The 24,167-nt window shown below is 34.6% G+C and overlaps 2 protein-coding genes across 4 annotated transcripts; both read right to left on the reverse strand.

Annotated features, from left to right (window-relative positions):
* Positions 1-5,743: 5,743 nt before the first annotated feature.
* Positions 5,744-10,845, reverse strand: LOC106409588 (CSC1-like protein At1g62320). Its single transcript, XM_022713168.2, has 11 exons — positions 10,207-10,845; positions 9,384-9,539; positions 9,171-9,306; positions 8,980-9,081; positions 8,727-8,846; positions 8,573-8,653; positions 8,148-8,488; positions 7,812-8,057; positions 7,303-7,627; positions 6,440-6,673; positions 5,744-6,281 (listed from the first exon to the last, which is right to left on the reverse strand). Exons 1-11 carry the CDS (start codon positions 10,521-10,523, stop codon positions 5,949-5,951), a joined length of 2,391 nt encoding a protein of 796 aa, XP_022568889.1. The 5' UTR covers positions 10,524-10,845; the 3' UTR covers positions 5,744-5,948.
* A 1,050-nt stretch (positions 10,846-11,895) lies between these two features.
* On the reverse strand, positions 11,896-15,831 carry LOC106411506 (K(+) efflux antiporter 5). Of its 3 annotated transcripts, none has more exons than XM_013852283.3 (21): positions 15,594-15,831; positions 15,299-15,515; positions 15,178-15,224; positions 15,046-15,113; positions 14,860-14,941; positions 14,728-14,789; positions 14,572-14,647; positions 14,395-14,469; positions 14,241-14,312; positions 14,051-14,134; positions 13,909-13,977; positions 13,738-13,815; positions 13,579-13,667; positions 13,402-13,498; positions 13,274-13,327; positions 13,042-13,137; positions 12,764-12,952; positions 12,604-12,681; positions 12,479-12,523; positions 12,318-12,413; positions 11,896-12,225 (listed from the first exon to the last, which is right to left on the reverse strand). In XM_013852283.3, exons 1-21 carry the CDS (start codon positions 15,642-15,644, stop codon positions 12,184-12,186), a joined length of 1,767 nt encoding a protein of 588 aa, XP_013707737.1. In that variant the 5' UTR covers positions 15,645-15,831; the 3' UTR covers positions 11,896-12,183. The 3 variants fall into 3 exon arrangements, with proteins under 3 accessions (XP_013707737.1, XP_013707735.1, XP_013707736.1); XM_013852281.3 differs by having other exon boundaries at positions 11,896-12,234; XM_013852282.3 differs by having other exon boundaries at positions 11,896-12,234; positions 15,299-15,512; positions 15,594-15,798.
* Positions 15,832-24,167: the final 8,336 nt, after the last annotated feature.

Here is a 24,167-nt window from a genome sequence, read left to right on the forward strand (position 1 = left end):
ATTGTCTTCATGTACATAAACCTCAACTATAGCTAAGTTTGGCAACATACAAAACTTTCAACATATGTGTACTATTTTAGTTGTGAATTCTTTTGTAAACTCGAAGAGATGTTAATCAAAAGAATTTGGTAAATATTTTCATGTTTTGCCAAAACTACTTGACGTTATTGAAGTTATTGATACAACATACCAAAATTGTTTTTTGACCATATTGCCCACTCATAACAAAACATAAGAACACAAAAACTTAGTTAAATTTACTAAAACTAAGAGAGAAGACTTCTCAAGAAAACTTAGTCAAATTTATAAAAGATCAAAATTGAATTGTAAGGGAAAATTAAAATTTTTAATCTCATGGAAGTTAAAAGTTATATCTTATGATCTAAGAAGACACATTAAATCATATGACTTAATATTCTTGAAGTTACTTAACAGCTTTGAAAGTTAAAAATATACCATAAAGTTACTTACTCTTGAAAATCTAACGCAGAAGACTTCTCCAGAAGACTTCTTACTTCTCATTAATTTTAAAGTTTTTACTATTAATTGTCAATTGCAAAACTAACTATGCAGACTTTGTGAGATAGTGAAAAGACTTCATCTAACAGTAAAGAAGACTTCTCGGGAAATCTTCTATAAAAAGTCAATCTTCTGACGAACTTTGATCAAGTGCAAACCTAACTTATTTATCCGAGAAGATTTTTTGTTTTTTTTGTTAACAAAGAAAAGTTAGAAGTCTTCTCGTTGGAAAATACTTCTAGAGAAGTCTTCTTCGCGAAACAGATCTGAAAAAAAAACTCAAATATCATCTTTAGATCAAGTGAAATTCATGTTTAACTTTTACAAGCACACATAACTTCGTAATTGTAATTTTAGTTTATATTTTGTATCTAATTTAATAAATTTTACTCTATATATATAGTAGTCCATACAAATCCACACCTAGTTTATATTATATTACAGACAGTTTTTTTAATAAAAAAGTTAAAAAATAAATTAAATTGAATTAATATATTTAACCCAAAAATAAATATCAAAAATATTTTTAGCTTAATTTTTACTAACATTTAAATATATAAAAGTAAAATATTTTTAAGGCAAAAGAAAAAATTAATTAATATTTTGTGATTTTAGTTTTTACTATTCAAAGTTTCAAACCTCTGAGTATTTTAGTATTAATCAATTTAAAGGTTCTGACTTCCATAATACATGTTAATATTTTTTAACCAATAAGGCATCCTTTACTAGATTAGATCTGACATCCTTTAATAGATTAGATCAATAAGGCCTCTTCTACTCTAGTTTAGGTTTCAGAACTGGCATCCTTTAATAGATTAGATCTTTTTATTTATCGTTTATTGTTGTCTGAAAACGATCGATAAGATCTTGCCATAGCATTTTGGGAAAATTGTTTTTTAGGCCAAAAAGGTAACTATGTCCTATTAAACTAATTTCTATTTTATACCATTTTTGCTTCTAATGCTATTTAGTATTTTTGAAAATAAATTAAATAAATATTTTTTACAAACAAAAAAAATTAGAAAAATAGTAACTACTCATGAAATACCTATATAAACTTGGTGGTATTTTTCAGTTCTAAAAACGTTTAAATCATAATTTCATATTCTATTCTACATAAAGTAAAATTGGCATTCTACCAAGTAGAATTGAAATCCACTTTATTCATTGAATATACGGATATTTAGAATACGTGATCTACATAAATAATAGTACTCTGAAAATATTTATAATACACATTCCGCGCTTAACCCATCGCTCTAAAATTTGTAGAAATCAGAATCTACAGATTACTATAAATCTAAAAACCTATAGAAACCGAGTTCTACAGATTTACTGTAAATCTAAAACCTGTAAAAATCAAAAAATATGGGAAGAAAATATTTGGAAATATTCAGTTTCTATATATGAAAAAATCGATTTTTCAGAGAAAATAAGAAAATCATGGTATTTGAAAAAAAAAAAATCAGTTCTGAAAAATATGTGAAGAAAATTGGGGTTTTTGCCAAAACTAACCCACAACTTGATTTTAACCCCAAATCTATACCCAAACTTGAATCAAATGCAAAACTAACCTACAAGCCTTGTGAAATTACAGCTCAGCCCCTTGTGACCAAACAAAAAAAAACAGAAGATATTTTTACGAATATAGCCCTAGTAAGTCGTCTAAGTTGTCTGAGATGTTGGAAGTCGTCTGGACAACTTTAAAGTAAGTCATCTGGTGTAGCTGATCTTAAAAATAATTTATAAATTTCTTAAAAAAATTTTGATAAGCGAAAAATTAAAATCATGTAATTATAAACAGCTAAGTGATATAAATTAAAATATAACAAAATTGAATTGTTTTCAACATAGATGAGTGTAGGTAGTGAATCATAAAATTCTTTGGTCTAGGGTTTGGGAACATATGTTATAGTATTGTATGTATTCTTAGGGTTAGATTTTGGAAAGCTTGAATGTTTTTTTGAAATTATTAATTTTTTACCTATACGTGTTTATTTTTGTGTATAGTAAACACTTTTGAAGTTTAATTTGATTTTATGAAGTGTTTAGCTAGTTAATTAAGTTTAGGGGTTATGTTTAGGGTCTAGACGACTTACATTTCAGTCGTCTGGTGAAGAAATTAAAACAGACGACTTACATGTAAGTCGTCCAAATATTCCCGCCTAAAATTTAAAAAAAAATTATTTTCCCACTTAAATAATTCAAACCAGACGACTTACTTGTAAGTCATCTGGGAAGTCTTCTATTTTAGTTTCCCGCTAAAAAAATTTTAATTTCCCGCTAAAAATATTAAAGTCTTCTGGACGACTTACAAGTAAGTCGTCTAGTAAGTCGTCTGAATCAAAAATATTTAACCTAATTGGATTTTTTGTCTCCCTATATAGAGAGAAATTTACACATTCTCTCTCCTCCTCTCCAATGGCTGCAACAAAAGTGTAATGTTCATCATTCTAAAACTCTTCAACCTCTCTCTAATCTCTTTGACTTGAAAACACCAAACTTTATACGAATTTTTCAGTTTTGTCTCATGTATTTCCTACTAATCTATCTCTTTTGCATGTTTTTAATCAGATGGTACTCATCTTCCACTAATTTAAAGGTAGATCTATTAATTTTAGATATGTATTTTTGTGTGTTCTATAAAGGTAGATTTATCTAATATTCCACTCATTTTCTCTGTTTTAAGTCATTTGAACGTTTTTGAATATGCAGAATGATCTATAATAGTTTTGTTTGTGGTCTGTTTTGTGAATTGCATGTCTACTCTTTTAGTTGTGATTTTTTTTGTAAAATCAGTAATAATGTTTCCCAAGATGTAATACATGTGCTAACAATATGTTTACACATTTAAAAATCAATGAAATAATAGATTTCAGTAGCCTTTTTCTTATCTTTGGATCTCTCATATGCAATAATAAACTCCAATGGCCTTTTTCTCATCTTAATAAACAAGAATGTTGGTAGCTTCATATTGATACAACATTTTAAGAAGCATTTTAACCCTTCTTCCAACTCGTAACAATAATCATCATTAGTGTCTATATAACAATAATACTTAAGAGATGGAAACAAACAATAGTAACTAGTCAAGGCATATCATATTTTTTATTTGAAAAACTTAGTCAAATTTAGTAAAACTAAGGGAGAGAAAATATTTTGTAAATATGTGTTTTACATATCTTGAAGTTACTTATCACTCTTAAAAATACAAGTTATTCAAAAACTAGCGTAGAAGACTTTAAAACTAGCGGAGAAGACTTCCATGGAAGTCTTCTCGGATCAGTTAGAAACTTTAATTAACGTGAATGTTGGTAATCTCATAAATATCACCAATTAAGTTATAAATTTCATTCAGTAGCCCAAATATTCATTAAGGAACATGAACTAACAAGAAAATGTTAAAAAGTCTTTATAGTTTTAGAGAAAATGCAATTTTATTAAACATTAACGCAGACGACATCCACAGAAGTAATCTAGTAGACTTCCAGAGAAGTCGTCCATTTAGGTTGACGCGGACGACTTCAATCTAAGTATTCCAGACGACTAAAATATAAGTCGTCTGGTCAACGCAGAGGTTATTTTTGTAATTGACTTTGAAATCTGTTATTTGAGACGACTGAAAAATATGTCGTCCACTTTTGTTTGGTTAAAAAAAACTCCAAAAAAGCTAGACGACTTACATTTCAGTCGTCATAGGTTAGTTTTGCATTTGACTAGATTATTTCAGAAGTTTGACTTTCCTGGACGACTTACATTTCAGTCGTCTCGTAAAAATTAAAATATCAATATTTTTTAAAACTAGACGACTTACAATTAAGTCGTCATAGGTTAGTTTTGCAATTGAAAAAAACTTCAATATTTAATTATATATAGACGACTTACAATTCAGTCATCCGTCAGGATTTACGAGGTTTGACCAGAATCTCGGAATAAAATCATGGACGACTTACAAAACTAACCTATAATTAAATCATGTAAGTCGTCGGGCGGATGACTGAATTTTGGGTATAATTAAATATTGAAGTCTTTTTTTCAATTGCAAAACTAACCTATAACGACTTAATTGTAAGTCTTTTAGTGTTAATAAAATATTGATATTTCAATTTTCACCAGACGACTGAAATGTAAGTCGTCCGGAAAAGTCAAACTTCTGAAATAATCCAGTCAAATGCAAAACTAACCTATGACCACTGAAATTTAAGTCTTCTAGGTTCTTTGGAGATTTTTTTGTAACCAAACAAAATCAGACGACTTAACTTTCAGTCGTCTCAGAAAACATATTTCAAAGTCAATTGCAAAAATAACATCTGCGTTGACCAGATGACTTCTAGGTAAGTCGTCTACAGCCAGAGACGAACAGATCTGGAAAATAAACTTGATTTCATACTTTAAATTGGTGAGATAAATTCCTTAGCACACATAAGGCTTCTACAAGAACACAAAATCTTAAACGAAAGTGACCCACCCAAAATCGTTAGCTTCTTTGACTCTATGAACCATAAAAAATGTAGAATCAAAATCTTGGGTTTTTTTAGCTTAATGTGGAGAGAAAGTGAGAGAGATGTTGTGTTTAGTTCATAAGAATGGAGAAAGAAGAAGGGTAAATCGATTTTGGGAGCATTAAGAGCTTCAAATTGGTTGTTCATGGTGGTTAGGGTATTGATGACAATGGCAATCTTGTAATTACTTGAAGATGATGAGGGTGAGAGAGTAAAATTGTCATTTTCGAAAAGAAAAAAAAATTGATGGCATTTTCGTTAATTATATGAACTTGTGGGGTGAATAGGACATAACTAGTTTCCAAAAAAAAAAGTTAGTTTTGTGTTTGACTTTGGATTGTAGGTTAATTTTGCAAAAAGCCCAAGAAAATCTTTGAAAATCTACACGTTTAGGTTTTTCTTTTATTTTAATTATTTTAATTATTCATTCTGTTTTAATATTTCAAAATTATTCTATAATTTTAATTTTGAATTTATAATTGAAACTAAAAGAATTATTGCTATTTTTAAAATAATTAGCCTAATGGGACATAAAGTATATGTGTAGTCTAATGGGACATAGTTACCATTTTTTTGGTCTAAAAAAACAATTTTCCCTAACATTTTTTATATGTGATATTCCAAAATAAGATATCAACTTCTGTTCACATATCCAAATTTTAAAAAAAAATAACTTCTAAACTCAAAATGTTTAAACCAAAAAATAAATGACAAATTACCAATCATGGGAAGAGATTTTTTTCAAAAAATTGGTCAAATTTGTTTTATACAATCATGTATTGGTAATGACAACAAAGGCAAACAAAACAATGACAAACATACAAAACCGTCCACAACAATACAAACAAAAAAAAAGATTTCTACGCATTGGTTTTTTTCTTCTATACTGAATATAACATGGGTTGTGATTTACTCGTTGTGATTTACTCATACATCAAGGCTCTGGTTATGTGAAGGTGGCTCCGCCACTGTACCTGAGTCAAGTCGATTAGAAGATACTGGTTGTGACGGGACATTATTCGCATTGCTGCTCATCACAGTGTTTCTTTGAGAGATGTTTTTTTGGTGTAATTGAGACTGATGTTTGGTCGGTACAACTACACAATTTTCGTCGTCCGAATCCTCGATTAATTCCTCATGCAGGTCATCTTCGTACTCTTTGTCTTTAAAAACTGGATGAATATATGCGTTTTTAAGAAACCTTTTCAGATTCAAGTTCGGTTCTCTTGCTCGTTCCATTGAATCCTTAATCATAGCTTCCTGTAAACAGGTGCTAACAAGATTCAATAACACATACCAAACCGAAGCAGAATCAAGCTAATCAAATCTACTGTCGGTTGACATAATGGGTATGCTATCTTTTATCTTGGTGATATAAGAAAAGTGAACTGAAATGATGTGGGAGTTATCATACTAACCTGCAAAGGGTTGATGACAAATACTGATTCGTAGCGGTCTTTGCAAAACCGGTGAAAACAGAAGGTGAGAATCGGTAGAACGACGAGGAAAGGCGTGGACTGAGCTTTTCCTTTTGTGCTCATTAAACCAATCAAAAGTAATTGTGAAATTATCAATGCCGATATTATACGTCCATGTACGTCTGGCCAATACGCAGCCGCGCTCTCATACTTTTGATTATACACATTTATGATCTGCAAGAAACCGGTTTAGCTAATAACTAGAATACAAAATATATATTGGTTCAAATCGACCATCTCCAACAATTTTGAAATTACTTTTCAATCCTAATTCAAAAAGTGAATGAATCATTATTTTAGAGAAATTCTCTAAGGTAATCCTTTTTAAGTTTTTATTACAAAAATAACACTCAATGAAAAAATAAACAAAATAAATTTTATTAAAGGATACAAATGTGTTTTTACCCTAGGGTTAACTCATATAGACTTAGAGTTTAGAGTTTAGTGGTAGGGCTTAAGGGATAGAGTTTCAAATTTTTAAAAATAAAAAATAAATATTGAAAATTTCAAAATAAAAAATGACTATTTTAGTCATTTTCTTTCTTGAAGATTATTTTTGTGACAAAGACTTAAAAAAAATTATTTGAAACAATTGCTCTTTAGGTATCTAAAAAAACCAATAATTTTCATGGATTTCAATTCACATTAGTTAGTCTAGTGCGGATTCGCAGTATTCAGAAGTTAAAAAGACAAGAAAAAAAAACATTACTTGTCATTTTTCTAAAACCAGAAATCACAACTAAAGTAACTAGATGAAATTGTCCGAGTACTTAACAGAAAAAGAGTTTGTTTTCTTTTTTTACCTGATGACGGAAGATGAGGTAAGCAAACCCAAAGAAGAAGATGATGAAAGGAAGTAGAACAGGTGTGACAGGAGCGTAGACAAGGCCGAGGAGGAAGTAGAGTTGAATCCGAGGCTCGTTTACATAGAAATCAATCTGTCCTGGATCCATTGCTTCTTCTCTATCTTTTTCGGTTTTCACCAAGAACAAGTTCTTCAAATGAAAAATGATAAATGCTTTAAGCCTAAGAATCTCTCCTGCCACACCTGCCCAACCGTCAACCATTATATATGTTATAAAGAATGTTGCTTTTATCGGAATCGCCACTCCAACCGTCCTTGGAATCCTAAAAACAAGAACATGAAAAGATAAGAAACAAGGTTTTTAAGAGAGTAAAACTGTGGTTGATACTAGATAGAGAGAGAGAGAGAGAGAGAGAGAGAGAGAGAGAGAGAGAGAGAGAGAGAGAGAGAGAGAGAGAGAGAGAGAGAGAGAGAGAGAGAGCGAGCGAGATAGATTTAGAGCTTTACTGATCCGCAGATTGTTTTAGGAAAGAATTTAGCTGTTCAAATGCAGATCCGGTGATTATGCTACCGAGGAAAACATTCACAAGGTTGAATAGATAATATCTGAAAGCCGCTCTTCTCTCTAACGATGAGATCGAAACAAACCCTTCGAATTTTGACATGATCATTAAAATCGTTGGCAGAAATAACAAAAAGAGCTTCAAGAAGATACCCGGAAGAAAACCTTGGATCACCGATTTAATAAACTTCCTGCATACACACACAAGATTGATCGAACATTAGTTAAGCATAATTCTCATTTCCAAATGCTAAGCAAGAAATATTGAGGAATGTACTTACTTTTCGACGAGGGGATTTAGGAATGGAGCAGATTTTTTGATACCTTCGATACTTGCGAGGGATTGTACAAATGCGATTGGGATGATGAAGAAGAAAGTGAGGAAGAAGAAGGAAACGTGCATTACAAGTCTCCTTACCGTGAGAGACACGTAAGGGATGGCAAGGTTTGGCCAATACACTTCTCTTGCCTCGGGAGCCCATTCGGTTAACCACGCGGTTGGATTCTTTGTCTGTTGAGTCTGCGCGCAAACTGCAGCTCCCCAACGCGTTTTAAACAAGACAAAAGCTGCTGGCATCATACCTTTCTCATCTTTCTTCACTCTATTCCTTTCTTCCAATATCTGCGGGAAAAAATCAAAGTTACTGAAAATATAAAACCAAGAACGGAATGAGGAACCTCTATAAAAAGAAAAAAAAATACTTACTTGGTCGTTTAGTTTATCGATCTCAGCTGTGAAATGATCCATTGCATCTACTTTCTTTCCCCATAGCCCGAGAAAGCCTAACTGCGATGAAAAAGATTTAGACAAATGGTATTTTACCTATACCTGTGCTTTCCGGTTTCTCCAAATATTTTACCTTTACCCTTGGCCTTTGTTCCTTTTCTCTTGTATACTTCAAATGGTAATAATCAAACCAGTTCTGCATTTTCTTCTTCTCTGCTACTAGTCCAGCCAAATTATTTGCATCGTATACCACCTAATATATAATAAAAAGGGGCTTACCAAAAAAAAAAAAAAAAAAAAAAAAAAAAAAAAGGGGCTTACCATAACCAAGAAAGTAGCAATATAGACCAAATTAAAGATTAATTCCTTTAGGAAAATAAGCTAACCTGATTCATAAGATAATGGTCCGGGTGGTTAACCATAAAGAATTGCTCCACGTTGTCACTAACTAACTCGTGTGAGTCCGGTGGTATATTCCTAACCAGAACCTGTCATAATGCAGCCAATACTAAAACATAAATTTTCTTGTATATATATTGTGAAGATCCACTTTACAAATGAAAAGAAACATATATACCGTGAATTCATCCGCACGTCGCTCCTCGGATTGGAGAAATGCTAACCGCATTGAAGCTATGTTCTCATATTCCTTCAATAGAACATAGCAAGTCCAGAATGTAAATGCGTACTCCATCATCAGATGAGCCCAAAACCTTTACCAAAACCAACATACTTTAACCGCAAGGGTAATAAAACGTAGCAAACTACACATTTTCTTTCTCTAACGAACCTGTCTGATCCACGCTCGACATTTGATATCGAAAGCTTATCGATATTGCTTGATTTTACATCATGAAGTTTTGCTAGCTGCAAGCCGTTGCTTGTCCAGTTGATGGGAACCAGAATCGACCATGAAAGTAATGCGACTGGGACAAAAATCTTAAGTCTGCAAAATAGTAGAAAACATTAGAAACAAAGCTCAGAAACGAGAGGAGATTTGGGGACGACTGATGCCACACTATCTAGGATTTCTTTGCTTGTAGTCACTAGTCAGTTCATTTCAGTTTCAGAAAACAAAGCTCAACAAACTTGTAATTCTTAAGACACATTGTGGATGATTAGTTGGAGTGCATATGTAAGAAGAAAATGTAATGTAGGTGAATTGGTTGTAGCTATAAATTTATTTTTATAGATTTTTTGCAGAAATTTTTGATGTTGTTATGTTGGTTGTAGGCGTAAGTTTTTTGTTGAAAATACTGTATTTTAAAATAAAATATATATGTATTTATATATAAATAATTATTTTTGATTAGTTAATTATATTAATAAACAAAATATAAATTATCAAGTTTACTATTACTTAATGTCTTTAGCAGATTCTACCGTCTGAATAATACAGATGTATGATTTTTTGGTTAATACACATGGAAAAAAGTTTCTTTGGGGTCTTTAGAAAAAAAAACTACATAATGAATAGTAAAAATCGGTATAGTTCTGATGAAGATTATTATTTTTTTTAAATGATCATAATTGGTTAGGTTTGATGATTTTAAATATATGAAATTAAAGAAATGAAATAAAATCAACCATTCATGTAAGTATATGTTGATTACCCAATCAAGTAAATCCTCAAGTAGACAGCAGAATCAAAACCAGCATGATCAATAAGTTCAGACTCTGGCATCTTTAGCGCAGCGGGCATCCAGTTCAAGAACCGAATGTAAGAACGAAAATCCAAGTTCACAATTTTGCTCACGAAAGCACCAGGGTTCACAAGAGGGCTGCTTCTAAGACCTTTCAAGTACCACTTGGGGAAATAAACCCTATCATTGAATGGTTGGATCCTCAAGATTGCAAATAGCAAAAGCAATATCAAAGCAGTTATAATGTTAATCGCAGCTGCTACTCCAATATCTGCTAGTGTCGCCATCTTCTTAAAACTATAACAAACCTTCAAAAATTCTCTTCACCTGCAAAATCATGAGGGTTTAGACTATACATTCAAAGATTAGATTCTCAGATTTAGACATTTGATATGAAATGTTTTTCTTTAAATCAGAATATCTAAAGACTGATATCGGATCTTGGAGAGATTTAAAAGTTTCAAACATTATATAAATAAATCAATAACAGTGACTTGATATGAGACTATAAACTCAAAGATTAGTTTCCAAATTTTGACATATGGTACGAACATTATTTTTTAAATTGAAATATCGAATTTAAAAATCGAATTTTCCGCTATTGACAATTTTTTTTCTTTCAGATTTTGTAAAGTGTCAAAGAAGTTTGACACTTTGCATAACCGATTAAATCAAAAATCTCACCTTAGGAAACCTATTAGCCAGAAAATTATATCCCTCTCGTTGACCGAAAATAATATTTCTCCAAGAAAAAACATTGCAGAAGCCAAACCCGTGTTTAGCTTTCTATCTTTTACTTTTACAGTTTACAGAAACAGAGAAAAGAAAGAACATAGTATATAAACAGAGAGATCGGTTCGGTTCTGTTTTAACAACATACAAACTGGGAAGATAAAGAAAGGGACGTCATGCCGTTTTTGGCTGATACAAAATCTGTAAATACACGGAGAAGACGAAGAATACCTCATGCAGTTGCTAGAGGTGGTCGGCCACTATTCGTAGACTCTCCCGAGGGTTATAAAATTGTAACCAAGAATTAATTTTATTGGCTTTATATTTGGAGAAGTACACAAACCTGATTTTTTCATATTAAACTGTTTTAGTCACTTTCGCCAACTGTGATTTGAAATTTTAAAGAAAATATTATTTGCAGAACTGACAGAAAACTACTGAAATGAGAAAGTGATTGCAGTTATCCATCATGTATAACATCTTAATTTGATGATGTTTTGCACCACGTGTACTCAGGCCCGTCTAGATTTTCTTTTAAGACTACTTTACAAGACTTCTCTGCTCAATGTCGCGCTGCTAAATGAATGTCTTCTTCATGTGAAGGATACTCAATGAGCAACGCTGATACTTCTGATTCAAGTAATCTCTACTCAGTGTGCTCAATGGGAGTTTCTCAAGATCAATTGAACCACCTAAATACTATGCTGAGAACTGAAACATAGAATGTGCCAATTCTGCAAGGAATGTAATAATCTGCTTCCACAATAACAGAAAATTTGGCTCAGGTGATTCGTCAACAGCACTTAGATCATGAGTTTCACTAGCAATATCGTGACTATGGTGAAGCACCAGAAAACAAGAAATCCTTCTCTCAACAAAAAGACTCTTCTGCGCGAAAATGTTTTAAAAATAAAACCAAAAGATCTATGTAGTAAACAAAACGTCAAATACCTGTGGTGGTTATGAGATTCATTACAATAAGAGACGTGGATTAATATCGTTACACCAAATAATAAGCTAAGCCGCTTGGACTACACGGATGGCTATAGCTAGTGTATACTAATTATATACGATTTACCACACAATAATTTAAGGAAAATAAAGGCAGGTCTTGGTAAAGACTGATCTGGTCAACTGTAAATTGGCGGGCTGGTCCAGTTTCGTCGGATCAAAAATCTGTCTTGTAATCTTCAGACTATATGTACAAAAGAGATGTCAGTTGGTTCTGTTATGTACTTCTATCATCGATGCTTTCTCCTGCATACTCTAAAAACAACACTCTCTCATAAGTCAGAACTATAACTAAAACAAAAGAGGTGAGACAAGAGAAGAGAAGAGAAGAGAAGGACCTCGTTCGGGGAGCTATTCTCAGAAGGAAACCATCGAAGGATGACACCCAGGTTCATTGCACTCGGTATCAACTTGAACAACAATGGAGTCGTCACCTGTAACAGTTACAGCATTTACAGGTGTTTTATCATTTAACAGGCTTGTTTGAGGTATAACTTACGAGACTCAGAGCTGTTGTTCCCAATAGGAGGAGATACATTTTCCCCTACATTATAACCCAAAGTCACAAATGTTAGTAACAAGCAAAATAGTACTCAAATTACAAGGATCAAAAGAAGGTTTCACCTCGATAACGTGTAGGTTTGATGCTCGGCTTAGAAGAACAAAGGCAAACTCGCCAATCTGAGCAAGAAGTACCCCCACCTGTTACATTAATTGACAAAAAAAAAAGCAATTACGTGATTTGTGGATGAAGAAACTCATAGCAGAAGAGGTCAAAACTTACATGGAAGGATATCTTCATGTTGTACCGAAAAGCCTTAACCACTATTGCTGCAATTGCTGTCTTAACAACTATGACTAGAATCACAGATGCCAGAAGGATATCCACGTGGTTCCATAGAAAGTGCACGTTTATGAGCATACCGATACTTGAAAGGAAGAGAGCGGCAAACAAATTACGGATCGGTTCCACCTACAATCAATCACCAAGTACTTGAGAGTCTGCATACCAAGTACTCACAGAGCATATATTTACTTAAAAACTTTATTATCAGTACCTACCTGCTCTAGTGTATGTTGAGCAAACTCAGTTGTGGACAGCATAACACCAGCCACAAATGATCCCAACTCAAGACTAAGACCCAGCTTATCACTGCACTGAAGAAGTTTTGCAAGGAACCAAAGATTTGAGTTAGATATGTTAATTATACTCCGTGTCTATAATAATCACCATTGTTTTCCCATGGATCAAAAAAGCTAACCAAATAAAAAGAATGATGGATTATAGACTTACCCATGCAGATAGTAAGCAGAACGCCACAGCAGCTAATTGGTAAAGTTCATTTGTCTGCATTACATAATGAAAAACATTGGCATAGAACTCGGATGCCACTCAAAAGAAATTGAATCACTAAAACTTACTTGAGATGATAACTTAATCATTAGCTTCAGAAAGCGAGGCACAAATGACCACGTTAGTAGAGATGCAACAGTGAGATATATTGACAATATCAGGAGCCTAAAATTAGACAGAGAAAATGTTTCCGGTCAGATTATATGATATTTCATAGGCAAACTTCTTGCTACGAAACCACTTACAGCTTTCCCATTGATATAATTCCTTGTAGTAAACCACTGTTACCACCCAAAACTGGAAGCAGTGCGAATAATAAACCAACCACACAGTCCTGAAAAGATTCAAGAATTAGTAAGAGAATAGCAGAAGGGAACAAAATATAGAATGTCACGAGTCAAAACCTGAAAGATAAGTATCCCTATCGTGACTTGACCATGAAGAGAACTTGTACTGTTCCGTTCCACCAAAAACTTTACCACCTGATCAAATTGACATGTGCGTCAAAACGGCAACTTAGAAATGAGATAGGAAAAGATTAGCTTTTGCATAAAGCTCGAGAAGAAAATAGATACCACTGCAGTTGATGACATAGATAGAAAAGCACCAACAAAAATACCCTCTGACAACCTTGCTCCACATAACTGCAAATAACAGACAGATCAATTTACAATAGTCGTTCCAAATTGCCAATATACATGATTGATTTGAACATACCAATGCAGTCACACCACACAGAAACATCAGTAATACGATTTGGAAAAGTCCTCCAAGGACAGCAACTGGGCCAACAACTTTCAGCTGCAGCATCAACACAAGAACAACGAATTATCAAACTGAGATTGTAAAGTCCACATGAATATTCATTTTCATTTTCGTTACAGTCAAACAGCCAGCGGATTCCTACCTTAGTCATTGAGAACTCCAAGCCCAAAGCAAAAAGGAGGAATACAACACCAAACTGGGCCACAGTTTCAACCTGCCATAGCATCAGAAGAAGAAACATGAAAACCAGAACAATCTTTCTTTCAGAGAAAGAATAACTCAATATTTATAAATACCTGAACCATTTCACTGATGAATTTCAGTCCTCCTGGCCCAATGATTGACCCCGCCAGAAGATATCCAACAATGACCTAATAAGACACGTAGCCATAGAGCAAGAAAACATCAGATTATTAACCACAATATGAAGCCAAGACCAGATGTCTTTCATAATAGTTCCTAAGGCTGCATACCGGTTGTCCAAGACACGAGAAGACAATGCCACCAATGGCAGCAAAAACAATAATCACCACTAGATCCGATATCAATCTGCAATTTAAAATAAAAAAGAAAAAAACCATCAAAAGCCTGAAACAGTGAATTCCAAATACATAGGAAATCAAAACAACCTCAGGTCTACTTGAAGAATCGGATACTTAGATTTTTTGTTGGACATTACAAAAACATTGTTCTGCGAAACACCAGAAGAAGAGAATTAGCTGAAACTGAAAAAAAGCATGCTTAGTATTATTCGAAAGAACCTTTTTGTCAATAAGAGTCATATCATCAGAATCTTCATTTTCCAGGGAAAACACATCTTGAAGTTGGAATGGTCTCGTACCACTGGATGGGCAAACAAAGAAAAAGAAAAAACAATGAATCCCCCCCCCCCCCCCATTGGCCGGCCAATTAAATCAAAGAATATTATATCATTGGTTGCACCCTACTTGTTTTCTTGAGTATCATTTCGTTTGCCCTTCTCATGCGTAACTTTGGCTACAGTCTCTATTTCAGCCTGGAAAGACACAACAATAAACACAACAAAAAACACAACAATAAACAAGAGTTGAAAAAGCTACTTGTTGATCAGCAACACTGCTGTTAAAGCTGGCTCCTCCATCCGATCCTAAAGCAAAAAAAAAGGAAACTTGAATGTAAGTGAAGAAAGTTAACAACATTTTAGTCTATTTCTTCTCATACCTTCAGGCTGATCGTTTTCGGAGAACTCTTTCTCGAGAACTCGATCGAACATTTTTGCGATACTCCCTTCGCCGTTTCCCGGAGCCGTGGAGTTCACAACGTTGCCGTAGAAGCGCTCTCTCGTTTCCTTATCAGATCTCGCTGCCAACGTCGTACCAGCTAAAAGGAGGAACGAGAATCCAATCACTGTGACTCTCCTCCTCGCCATTGATATCTTCTATCGTTTTCGTAAATCAATCAGCTCAATTTCAAGTTTGACTTTGAACGAATCGAATTCAAGAGGAAGAAGGCGTACAGATTTATCAAAGTGAGGAGAAACGTGTCTTTTGTCGTCATCCGAGAACATGGCGGCGTTGCAGCCAATGCGTACCCACCGTTAGCTTCTTCGTCCAGATCGCTCTCTTTCTCTCAGATCCAATTTGGTTTTCAAATAGTCCAATTGTTTTTTCTTTTTTCTTTGACAACAAAACTACCTACTAACTACGTTTATAACTTTTAAATAATCAATTTTATCAGATGACTTTACAATAAGATTTTATTGGATTAAATAGGGTTAGTGGCCAATTGGGTTTCAGTTAGGATTCATTCCTATTTCAATTCATGAATTTCAGCCCCATTTAGATATTTTAACAGTTTGGATCGGATTCGGTTCAAGTTTAGTTACATGTCTAAAATTTCGGTTGAATTCCAAATAGTTTTGGTTTCGGATTGGTTCTAAAAATATTAACTTATACTTAGATTAAACTCAATATATTTCCAATCTTTTCATTGAATTAGTGTATTTGGCTTCTTCAAACCATATTGTTGTGCTTCAAAATAATTTTTGGAGATTCATTTATAATCAATAGGAGACTCGTCCTTGAATTATATGTGACACCATCAAACAAATCATGATTTACGAAGAATCATAGGAACGAAAATTATACATAATGAAATATAAACAAACTAATTTTAACTACCACCAACTCTATAAACATAAGAACCCCTATTTAAACCTTTTTTAAAAACATTGTTTAAAGTTCAAAAACAAACTTATTCATAATTAAAGTTCAAATGAAACATTAATATTGACCAAATAAAATATATATTAGATTAAGTATATCAGTTAATTATTCATGTAATAGATAATTATTTAAGGTACTAAATAATATTTAATTTAGTGTGTTTTGGATACATATTACGGATTGTGATCGACTATGGTACAAATTTCTTTTTAGAATTTTGAACTTTTAGGATTTTCGGATATCCATTTGGGTTCAGATTCTGTTCGGTAATATTCATAACTCGAAATCCCGTAAAACAAGATCCATTCGATATTTATTTTGAGTTCAAATAGGTTTGAATTCATTTTTATCGGATCGGTTCGGTTCGGATTTTTGGATTCGGTTTATTTTCCCAGCTCTAAGATAAATAAAACATTATCACATTCATAACGTACTAAAGCCATCAAGAGAGAAAGAGAGAGAGATTTTTTAACCGTTTAAAGCTGATGGGCAGAGGCTTCTATTGCTCCGACATCGGCTTGTTTGATTTGTTTTTTGTTTCTTTGGTTTGCTTCACTTCCAGTCAGTTGGTTTGTTTTATTGGTAACTTGTTTCAAATCTAGCAAAGTTTTTTATTGTTCTTCTGTATGTTTCTTCCAATGGATTTAGTAAGACAAAACTTCGGTTTAATTGAACCGTTTAGAAAAGGTAATTGATAAATCTATTGCAGATGGTGGTGAAGGGTTTACCCGCTTCAATCGTTGATGGTTTTTCATTTAATGGTGATGGAGTTCTTGACGAAAACTATGGTTACTTTTAAAGGCAGCATGAAATTCTACGGAACGGTAATTTCTTTGACTATGTTATTATCAATATAGTAATATAAAGAGTTGTCTTGTCTCGGTGAATCCTACTGAAATATTAAAAAGAGAGTGGAAATCGTTCTCAATTCAATCTGAAGCGTGGTGTTTTAAGATTAATACGAAGATTATCTCATTTGAGATTCAACTATTCGAGAAGCAAATATGGAGTTTTTATATGAAAAATCTTTAGTCATCCATACGCAAAACAAATGTGTGTTAGTTTACTTTGGATCCCTATTGGTGTATCTTTTTCTAACCAACTTGGGGGCATCCGCGCTTCGCGCAGAATATTATTTTATTATGGTTAACTATGACGTGTTTTGGATGATGTAATTATTTGGTCGGTATTTATTTGTGAAGAGCATGATTTAGTATTTTATTGTGTTATGTAATATTAGGTTATAGGTTAATATATTATGTGTTCGTCTTTTCAATAATGTGTTGTGTATAGTAGTATTTGTTAGTGGTGAACTGAGCTTCTGATGTAAACCATATTGAATTGCAATAACTTTGAATTTAATCATTTGCTGATTCTAACATTAATTGTTTCAGCGTTAAAATTGTATTTCATATTTACATATTTTTGAACATTATTTCTTTTTTTAACAACATTGAAAATTATTCTCCTAAGATGTTTTTTCGTCTCCGCATATTTTGACTTGAGTCGTCACCATCTATGTATTTTGTTTACGTTTCCGGTATGCGGTATTTCTTACCATCACCAGAAAAACTCACCTTTGTTGCTCTTGTTTTTCATTGTCTTCTTCTCTTGTGAGATTTGATATTTGTTGTAGATCAGTTTTATGAGTTCCCAGTTGTGCGCTTGTTTCTCATGATGTTGTACGTTGTTCTGGTCAATATTTTTCCTTTTCTTCCTTAGATTTGGCTAATGTTAGGAACTACATCTCTTTGGGTTTGGTCAGAGTTTAGTTGTCTTCCTTGTAGTTGGCTTGCAGTTGATAGTCCCTGCTCGTCTTTGTTTCAAGATCTGGTTTTTGTAGAACTGACTTTTATGTTTTCTTCGTAGCTCGAGGATGGTTTCACAGTTTTCTGATTTTGTGTACTCTATTTTTCTTTCTTTGTTCTCTCATCTCGTTGCACTTTTCATAGCTGGTTGCGTCTCTGGTGGCTCTCCATTTCACCATGCTTGCCACTCAAGGTTTGGATAGTGTTTTCCTTCTTGTATGTTTTGTGGACTTGGAAGATTATTTCTTGTCTCAAACTTGAGCTCTGGTTTCTCCGTGGTTGGCTTCCATTCTCCTTCCCTTATGTTGCTTTTCTTCTTCCCCTGCTTCCCTTGGTATATGTGTGTGGAGTTAGTATCTTGGAGCTTTGATCTCTTCTATTCAGAGCTTTGTGTTTCTTCGTTGGCATGGGCTCCATGTATGTGGTTGTTTTGTTTGTGCGGTGATTCTTACCTCTTAGCTGGTGGTTGCGCTTTAGGCATGTGTTTTCCTGCTTCGTGATGACTTTGGTCTTCCCGAGATTATTCTTTCTATGATCCCTTTTTAGTGTTTTGGGTTGGTGCTTGATCGCGTTCATTTGTGTATTGGATACATATTAAGGACTGGGATCGGGTCTTGTGCAATTTTTTTTTGGAACTTTGAATTTTTAGGGTTTCCGGATATCCAGTTGGGTTTAGATTCTGTTCAGTAATACTCATAAATCGAAATACCGTAAAATAAGATCCATTCAATATTTATTTCGAGTTCAGATAGGTTAGAATTCATTTTTATCGGATCGGGTTCGGTTTAGATTTTTGGATTCGGTTTATTTTCCTAGCTCTAAGATAAATAAAACATAATCACATTCATAAACTCTCGTACTAGAGCCATCAAGAGAGAAAGAGAGAGATTTTTTCATAGTTTAAAGCCGATGGCCGGAGGCTTCTATTGCTCCGACATCGGCTTGTTTGATTTGTTGTTTTTTCTTTGGTTTGCTTCACTTCCGGTCACTTGGTTTGTTTTATTGCCAACTTGTTTTAAATCTGGCAAAGTTTTTTATTGTTCTTTTGTATGTTTCTTCCAATGGATTTGGTAAGACAAAAACTTCGGTTCAATTGAACCGTTTAGAAAAGGTAATTGATAAATCTATTGCAGATGGTGGTGAAGGGTCTTACCCGCTTCAATCGTTGATGGTTTTTCATTTAATGGTGATGGAGTTCTTGACGCAAACTATGGTTACTTCGAAAGGCAGCATGAAATTCTACGGAACGGTAATCTCTTTGACTATGCTATTATCAATATAGTAATATAAAGAGTTGTCTTGTCTCGGTGACTCCTACTGAAATATTAAAAAGAGAGTGGAAATCGTTCTGAATTCAATCTGAAGCGTGGTGTTTTTGGATTAATACGAAGATTATCTCATTTGAGATTCAACTATTCGAGAAGCAAATATGGAGTTTTTAGATGCGGTGGTCTTGGTGGCGGTGGGTGGAAGATAGGTGGAGGAAGAGGCACGTGAGGCGGTGGCCTTGGTGTCCGTGTCCGTGGAGAGTAGGAACGTGAAGGAGGGCGAGGACCAGGATGACCAGGAGAAGACATTTTGATTTTGAGCTTTGTTAATTATTGATACATATATGCTGTCTACTTATTTAGTTTATATAATATAAAGATTATATATGGTTGTTAAAGATTATATATGGTTGTTACCCACGAGTATTTGAAGTGTTAGAGAGTCCTACTGGTAATTAGTAAGATGTTTGGTACAATGGAATGGTAGTTATCTACCTAATCTTCATAATACACATGCTGTTTCTAATCTTTTCAAATTATGTTTTTAAAAATCTAGAGAGAGAGTTGTGCTAAAAAAAAAATCTGGAGAGATATGTAATGCTTGTGGGGTCTTTTGTGTGCTATAATAATTGTAGAGATATGTTGTTCAAAGCTACCTTAAAAAAAATCTAGAGAGATGTGTAAGACCATTATTAATCCAAGTCTCTTAACTGGGGTTCTTAGCTTTTTTTAGAGTTTAACGAAGAAAAGTTAAGAGCCGTCTTTTAAATAAGAGATATAAGGGTATGATTAACCCCGGTCTCTTAGTCGGGGTTCTTAAGTTATGATTTGACACTTTTTTTTTACACTTTTCGGCTAAGAGACGGCTCTTATATCTCTTATTTAAGAGACGGTTCTTAGCTTTTCTTAGTTAAAATCTAAGAAAAACTAAGAACCGTCTCTTGGCCGAAGTTAAAGAACTTCAGTTAAGAGTATGGGGTTAATGATGGTCTAAGAGCCGTCTCTTAGCTGAAAAGTGTAAAAAAAAAAAAATGTCAAATCATAAATAAGAACCCCGACTAAGAGACCGGGGTTAATCATACCCTTAAAGATGCAAAGAATACAAGTCAGAATGTGGCCATGGTACGAGAGTTTTTTTTAACGTTGAATTGTATTATAAAGCTTTCTAGAAAAATAGTTATAAACAATAAGAACTAGCAAAACAAATGTAGAAAAAGATACACCAATATGGATCCAAAGTAAACTAACACACATTTGTTTTGCATATGGATGACTAAAGATTTTTTTATATAAAAGCTCCATATTTGCTTCTCGAATAGTTGAATCTCAAAGGAGATAATCTTCATATTAATCCAAAAACACCACGCTTCAGACTGAATTGAGAACGATTTCCACACTTTTTAAAATATTTCAGTAGGAGTCACCGAGACAAGACAACTCTTTATATTGCTATACTGATAATAACATAGTCAAAGAGATTACCGTTCCGTAGAATTTCATGTTGCCTTTCGAAGTAACCATAGTTTGCATCAAGAACTCCATCACCATCAAATGAAAAACCATCAAACAATTGAAGCGGGTAAGACCCTTCACCACCATCCACAATAGATCTGTCAATTACCTTTTCTAAACGGTTCAATTGAATCGAAGTTTTTATCTTACCAAATCTATTGGAAGAAACATATAGAAGAACAATAAAAAACTTTGCCAGATTTAAAATAAGTTGGCAATAAAACAAACCAAGTGACCGGAAGTAAATCAAACCAAAGAAAAAACAACAAATCAAACAAGCCGATGTCGGAGCAATAGAAACCTCCGGCCATTGGCTTTAAACGATTAAAAAATTTCTCTCTTTCTCTCTTGATGGCTCTAGTACGAGAGTTTATGAATGTAATAATGTTTTATTTATCTTAGAGCTGAGAAAATAAACCGAATCCAAAAATCCGAACCGAACCCGATCCGACAAAAATGAATTCAAACATATCTGAACTCGAAATAAATATCGAATGGATGTATTTCGAGTTATGAGTATTACCGAACAGATTCTAAACCCAACTGAATATCCAAAAACCCTAAAAATTCAAAGTTCCAAAAAAGAATTGTACAAGACGCGATCCCAGTCCTTAATATGTATCCAAAACACAAATGAACGCGATCAAGCACCAACCCAAAACACTAAAAAAAGGGATCAGAGGAAGAATAATCACCGAAAGACCAAAGTCATCACGAAGCAGGAAAACACATGCCTAAAGCACAACCACCAACTAAGAGGTAAGAATCACCGCACAAACAAAACAACCACATACAAGGAGTACATGCCAACGAAGAAACACAAAGCTCTGAATAGAAGAGATCAAAACTCCAAGAGACTAACTCCACACACCTATACCAAGGGAAATAGGGGAAGAAGAAAAGCAACATAAGGGAAGGAGAATGAAAGCCAACCACAGAGAAACCATAGCTCAAGTTTGAGACAAGAAATAATCTTCCAAGCCCACAAAACATACACGAAGGAAAACACTATCCAAACCTGGAGTGGCAAACATGGTGAAATGGAGAGTCACCAGAGACGCAACCAGCTATGAAAAGTGCAACGAGATGAGAGAACAAAGAAAGAAAAAGAGAGTACACAAAATCAGAACACTGTGGAACCATCCTCGAGCTATGAAGAAAACATAAAAGTCAGATCATCAAAAACCAGATCTTGAAAACCAAGACAAGCAGGAACGATCAACTGCAAGCCAACTACGAGGAAGACAACTAAACTTTGACCCAACCCAAAGAGATGTAGTTCCTAACATTAGCCAAATCTAAGGAAGAAGAGGAAAAACATTGACCAGAACAACGTACAACATCATGAGAAACAACTACACAACTGGGAATGTAAGACCCGATCCCGGCTCTTAAGCCCAAACTGATCCGCGGCCTTAACATTCAATCTAAGTCCAAGTATTCTGGTTTTAAGTCTTATCATTTCTAAGTTCAATTCCATTCAGTTGAGGTTCAAGACAATCAATCTAACCAAAAGAACATAAGGGGCAAATCGATTGTATAAATATAAACTGAGATCCATACATCATCCTGAGGTTCGTCCTAATAAGTTATACATATTTAGTCTATCATAAGTTCACAAGTTGCACAATAGGTTATCAATACTTCACATCTATCTACAATGACCCATTCACCATACATCTTTCCATGGCCTGAGTCTTCACGGTGCCTTTCCTTTACCACGGTCCATGTCCGATCCTGAAACCACACAAGACATATTACATACTCATAAGATCGATATCCTAACATCAAGTCTAGATAAGCATGGTTCGGATACTTAGAATCTATGTTCTGTCCAAAACCAACATACTTAAATAAATTCCCAGAAACTAATTAAAATTCATGATAATCCCTGATAAATCCCAATTAAGAGATTTCCATAATCAGATTCCAATAAATCACTCTAGAGATGTCAGATCCGACCATGAACAGCCCAGCCAAAGGCCAAGGGCTTGGTTACTGAACCGGCCAAGGCCTTGGTTCAGTGTTCCCTGTCTAAACAAACCAATCCAACACCATAAACTTATAGAACAGGAAAATCGAGAGAGATAGAGAGAGTAGATGTGGGTGCATAGCAAACCGGCCACAAGCCCGATCTGATCATCAGCCGGCTAGGGCCGATGGCTTGCCGTACACACCACTGACCTTAGGCGTTATCTCCCCAGGCGCCATCTCCTTCTCCTTGTCCTTCTCTCTGTCTCTTTGTCTGGTATCCATCTCTTCAGGCCTTGCCTCCCATGATCAAGTCTCTCCTGGAACAGCCAAGCCTCTTGCCGGTTCTCTCTTTTCTTTTAGGGTTTGTCTCTCACGATTTTGGCAGAGGTTCCCCTCAGAAATTCTCTGTGCAAATCTGATCCTAAGGCTCTGTATTTATAGAGAGAGGGAGTCGGAACTGCCATGGGGCTGAAGGGGTGGGAGTTGTAACCGAAAAGGTGTGTCTCTCTCCCTTGCAACCGTTCGACAATAACTGCCCCCAACCGGTCCCCAACTGCCTCCAACTGCTCCTGATCCTGTCGGTTCTCTATCCTGGTGCCAAGGCCAAGCCCTTTGACTGACCGTCCATGCCGTGGCCTCACCATCTAACCGGACCACCATAACCGCCCATGTAATCGCCCCAACCGTCTCGGACATGAACACTTAGCCCAATTGAGTTGAGCTGATTGCTAGCTGGCCCCAGCTGAATGAGCTAGTCCTTCCAGATCCACCAGCTGATGCATACTGACTGAGCTCCCATTGAGGTTCCCTGAGCTGCTCGAGCTCGGCCATTGTCTCGTCCAGCTCCCACATTACTCTTCCAGCTCCATTAAACCCATCCCTTCTTCATTCTGGTTAAGTCTCAACACTTTGATGACCTTATACCTAAGCCATGGTACGCTTGTCTCTTGGTCTAATGATCTGACTGGTGGGTCTCCCCGCACCATGGATTGTCCCAAACGATCCTATCTCGGATCGGGGACATGACATGGAACTCATAAAACTGATCTACAACAAATATCAAATCTCACAAGAGAAGAAGACAAGGAAAAACAAGAGCAACAAATGTGAGTTTTTCTGGTGATGATAAGAAATACCGCATACCGGAAATGTAAACAAAATACTTAGATGGTGACGACTCTAGTCAAAATATGCAGAGATGAAAAAAACATCTTAGATGTTCAATATAAGAAATACCGCATACCGGAAATGTAAACAAAATACATAGATGGTGACGACTCTAGTCAAAATATGCAGAGACGAA

The sequence above is a fragment of the Brassica napus genome, chromosome A3 (genome assembly GCF_020379485.1).
Source record: "Brassica napus cultivar Da-Ae chromosome A3, Da-Ae, whole genome shotgun sequence".
Lineage (NCBI taxonomy): Eukaryota > Viridiplantae > Streptophyta > Magnoliopsida > Brassicales > Brassicaceae > Brassica > Brassica napus.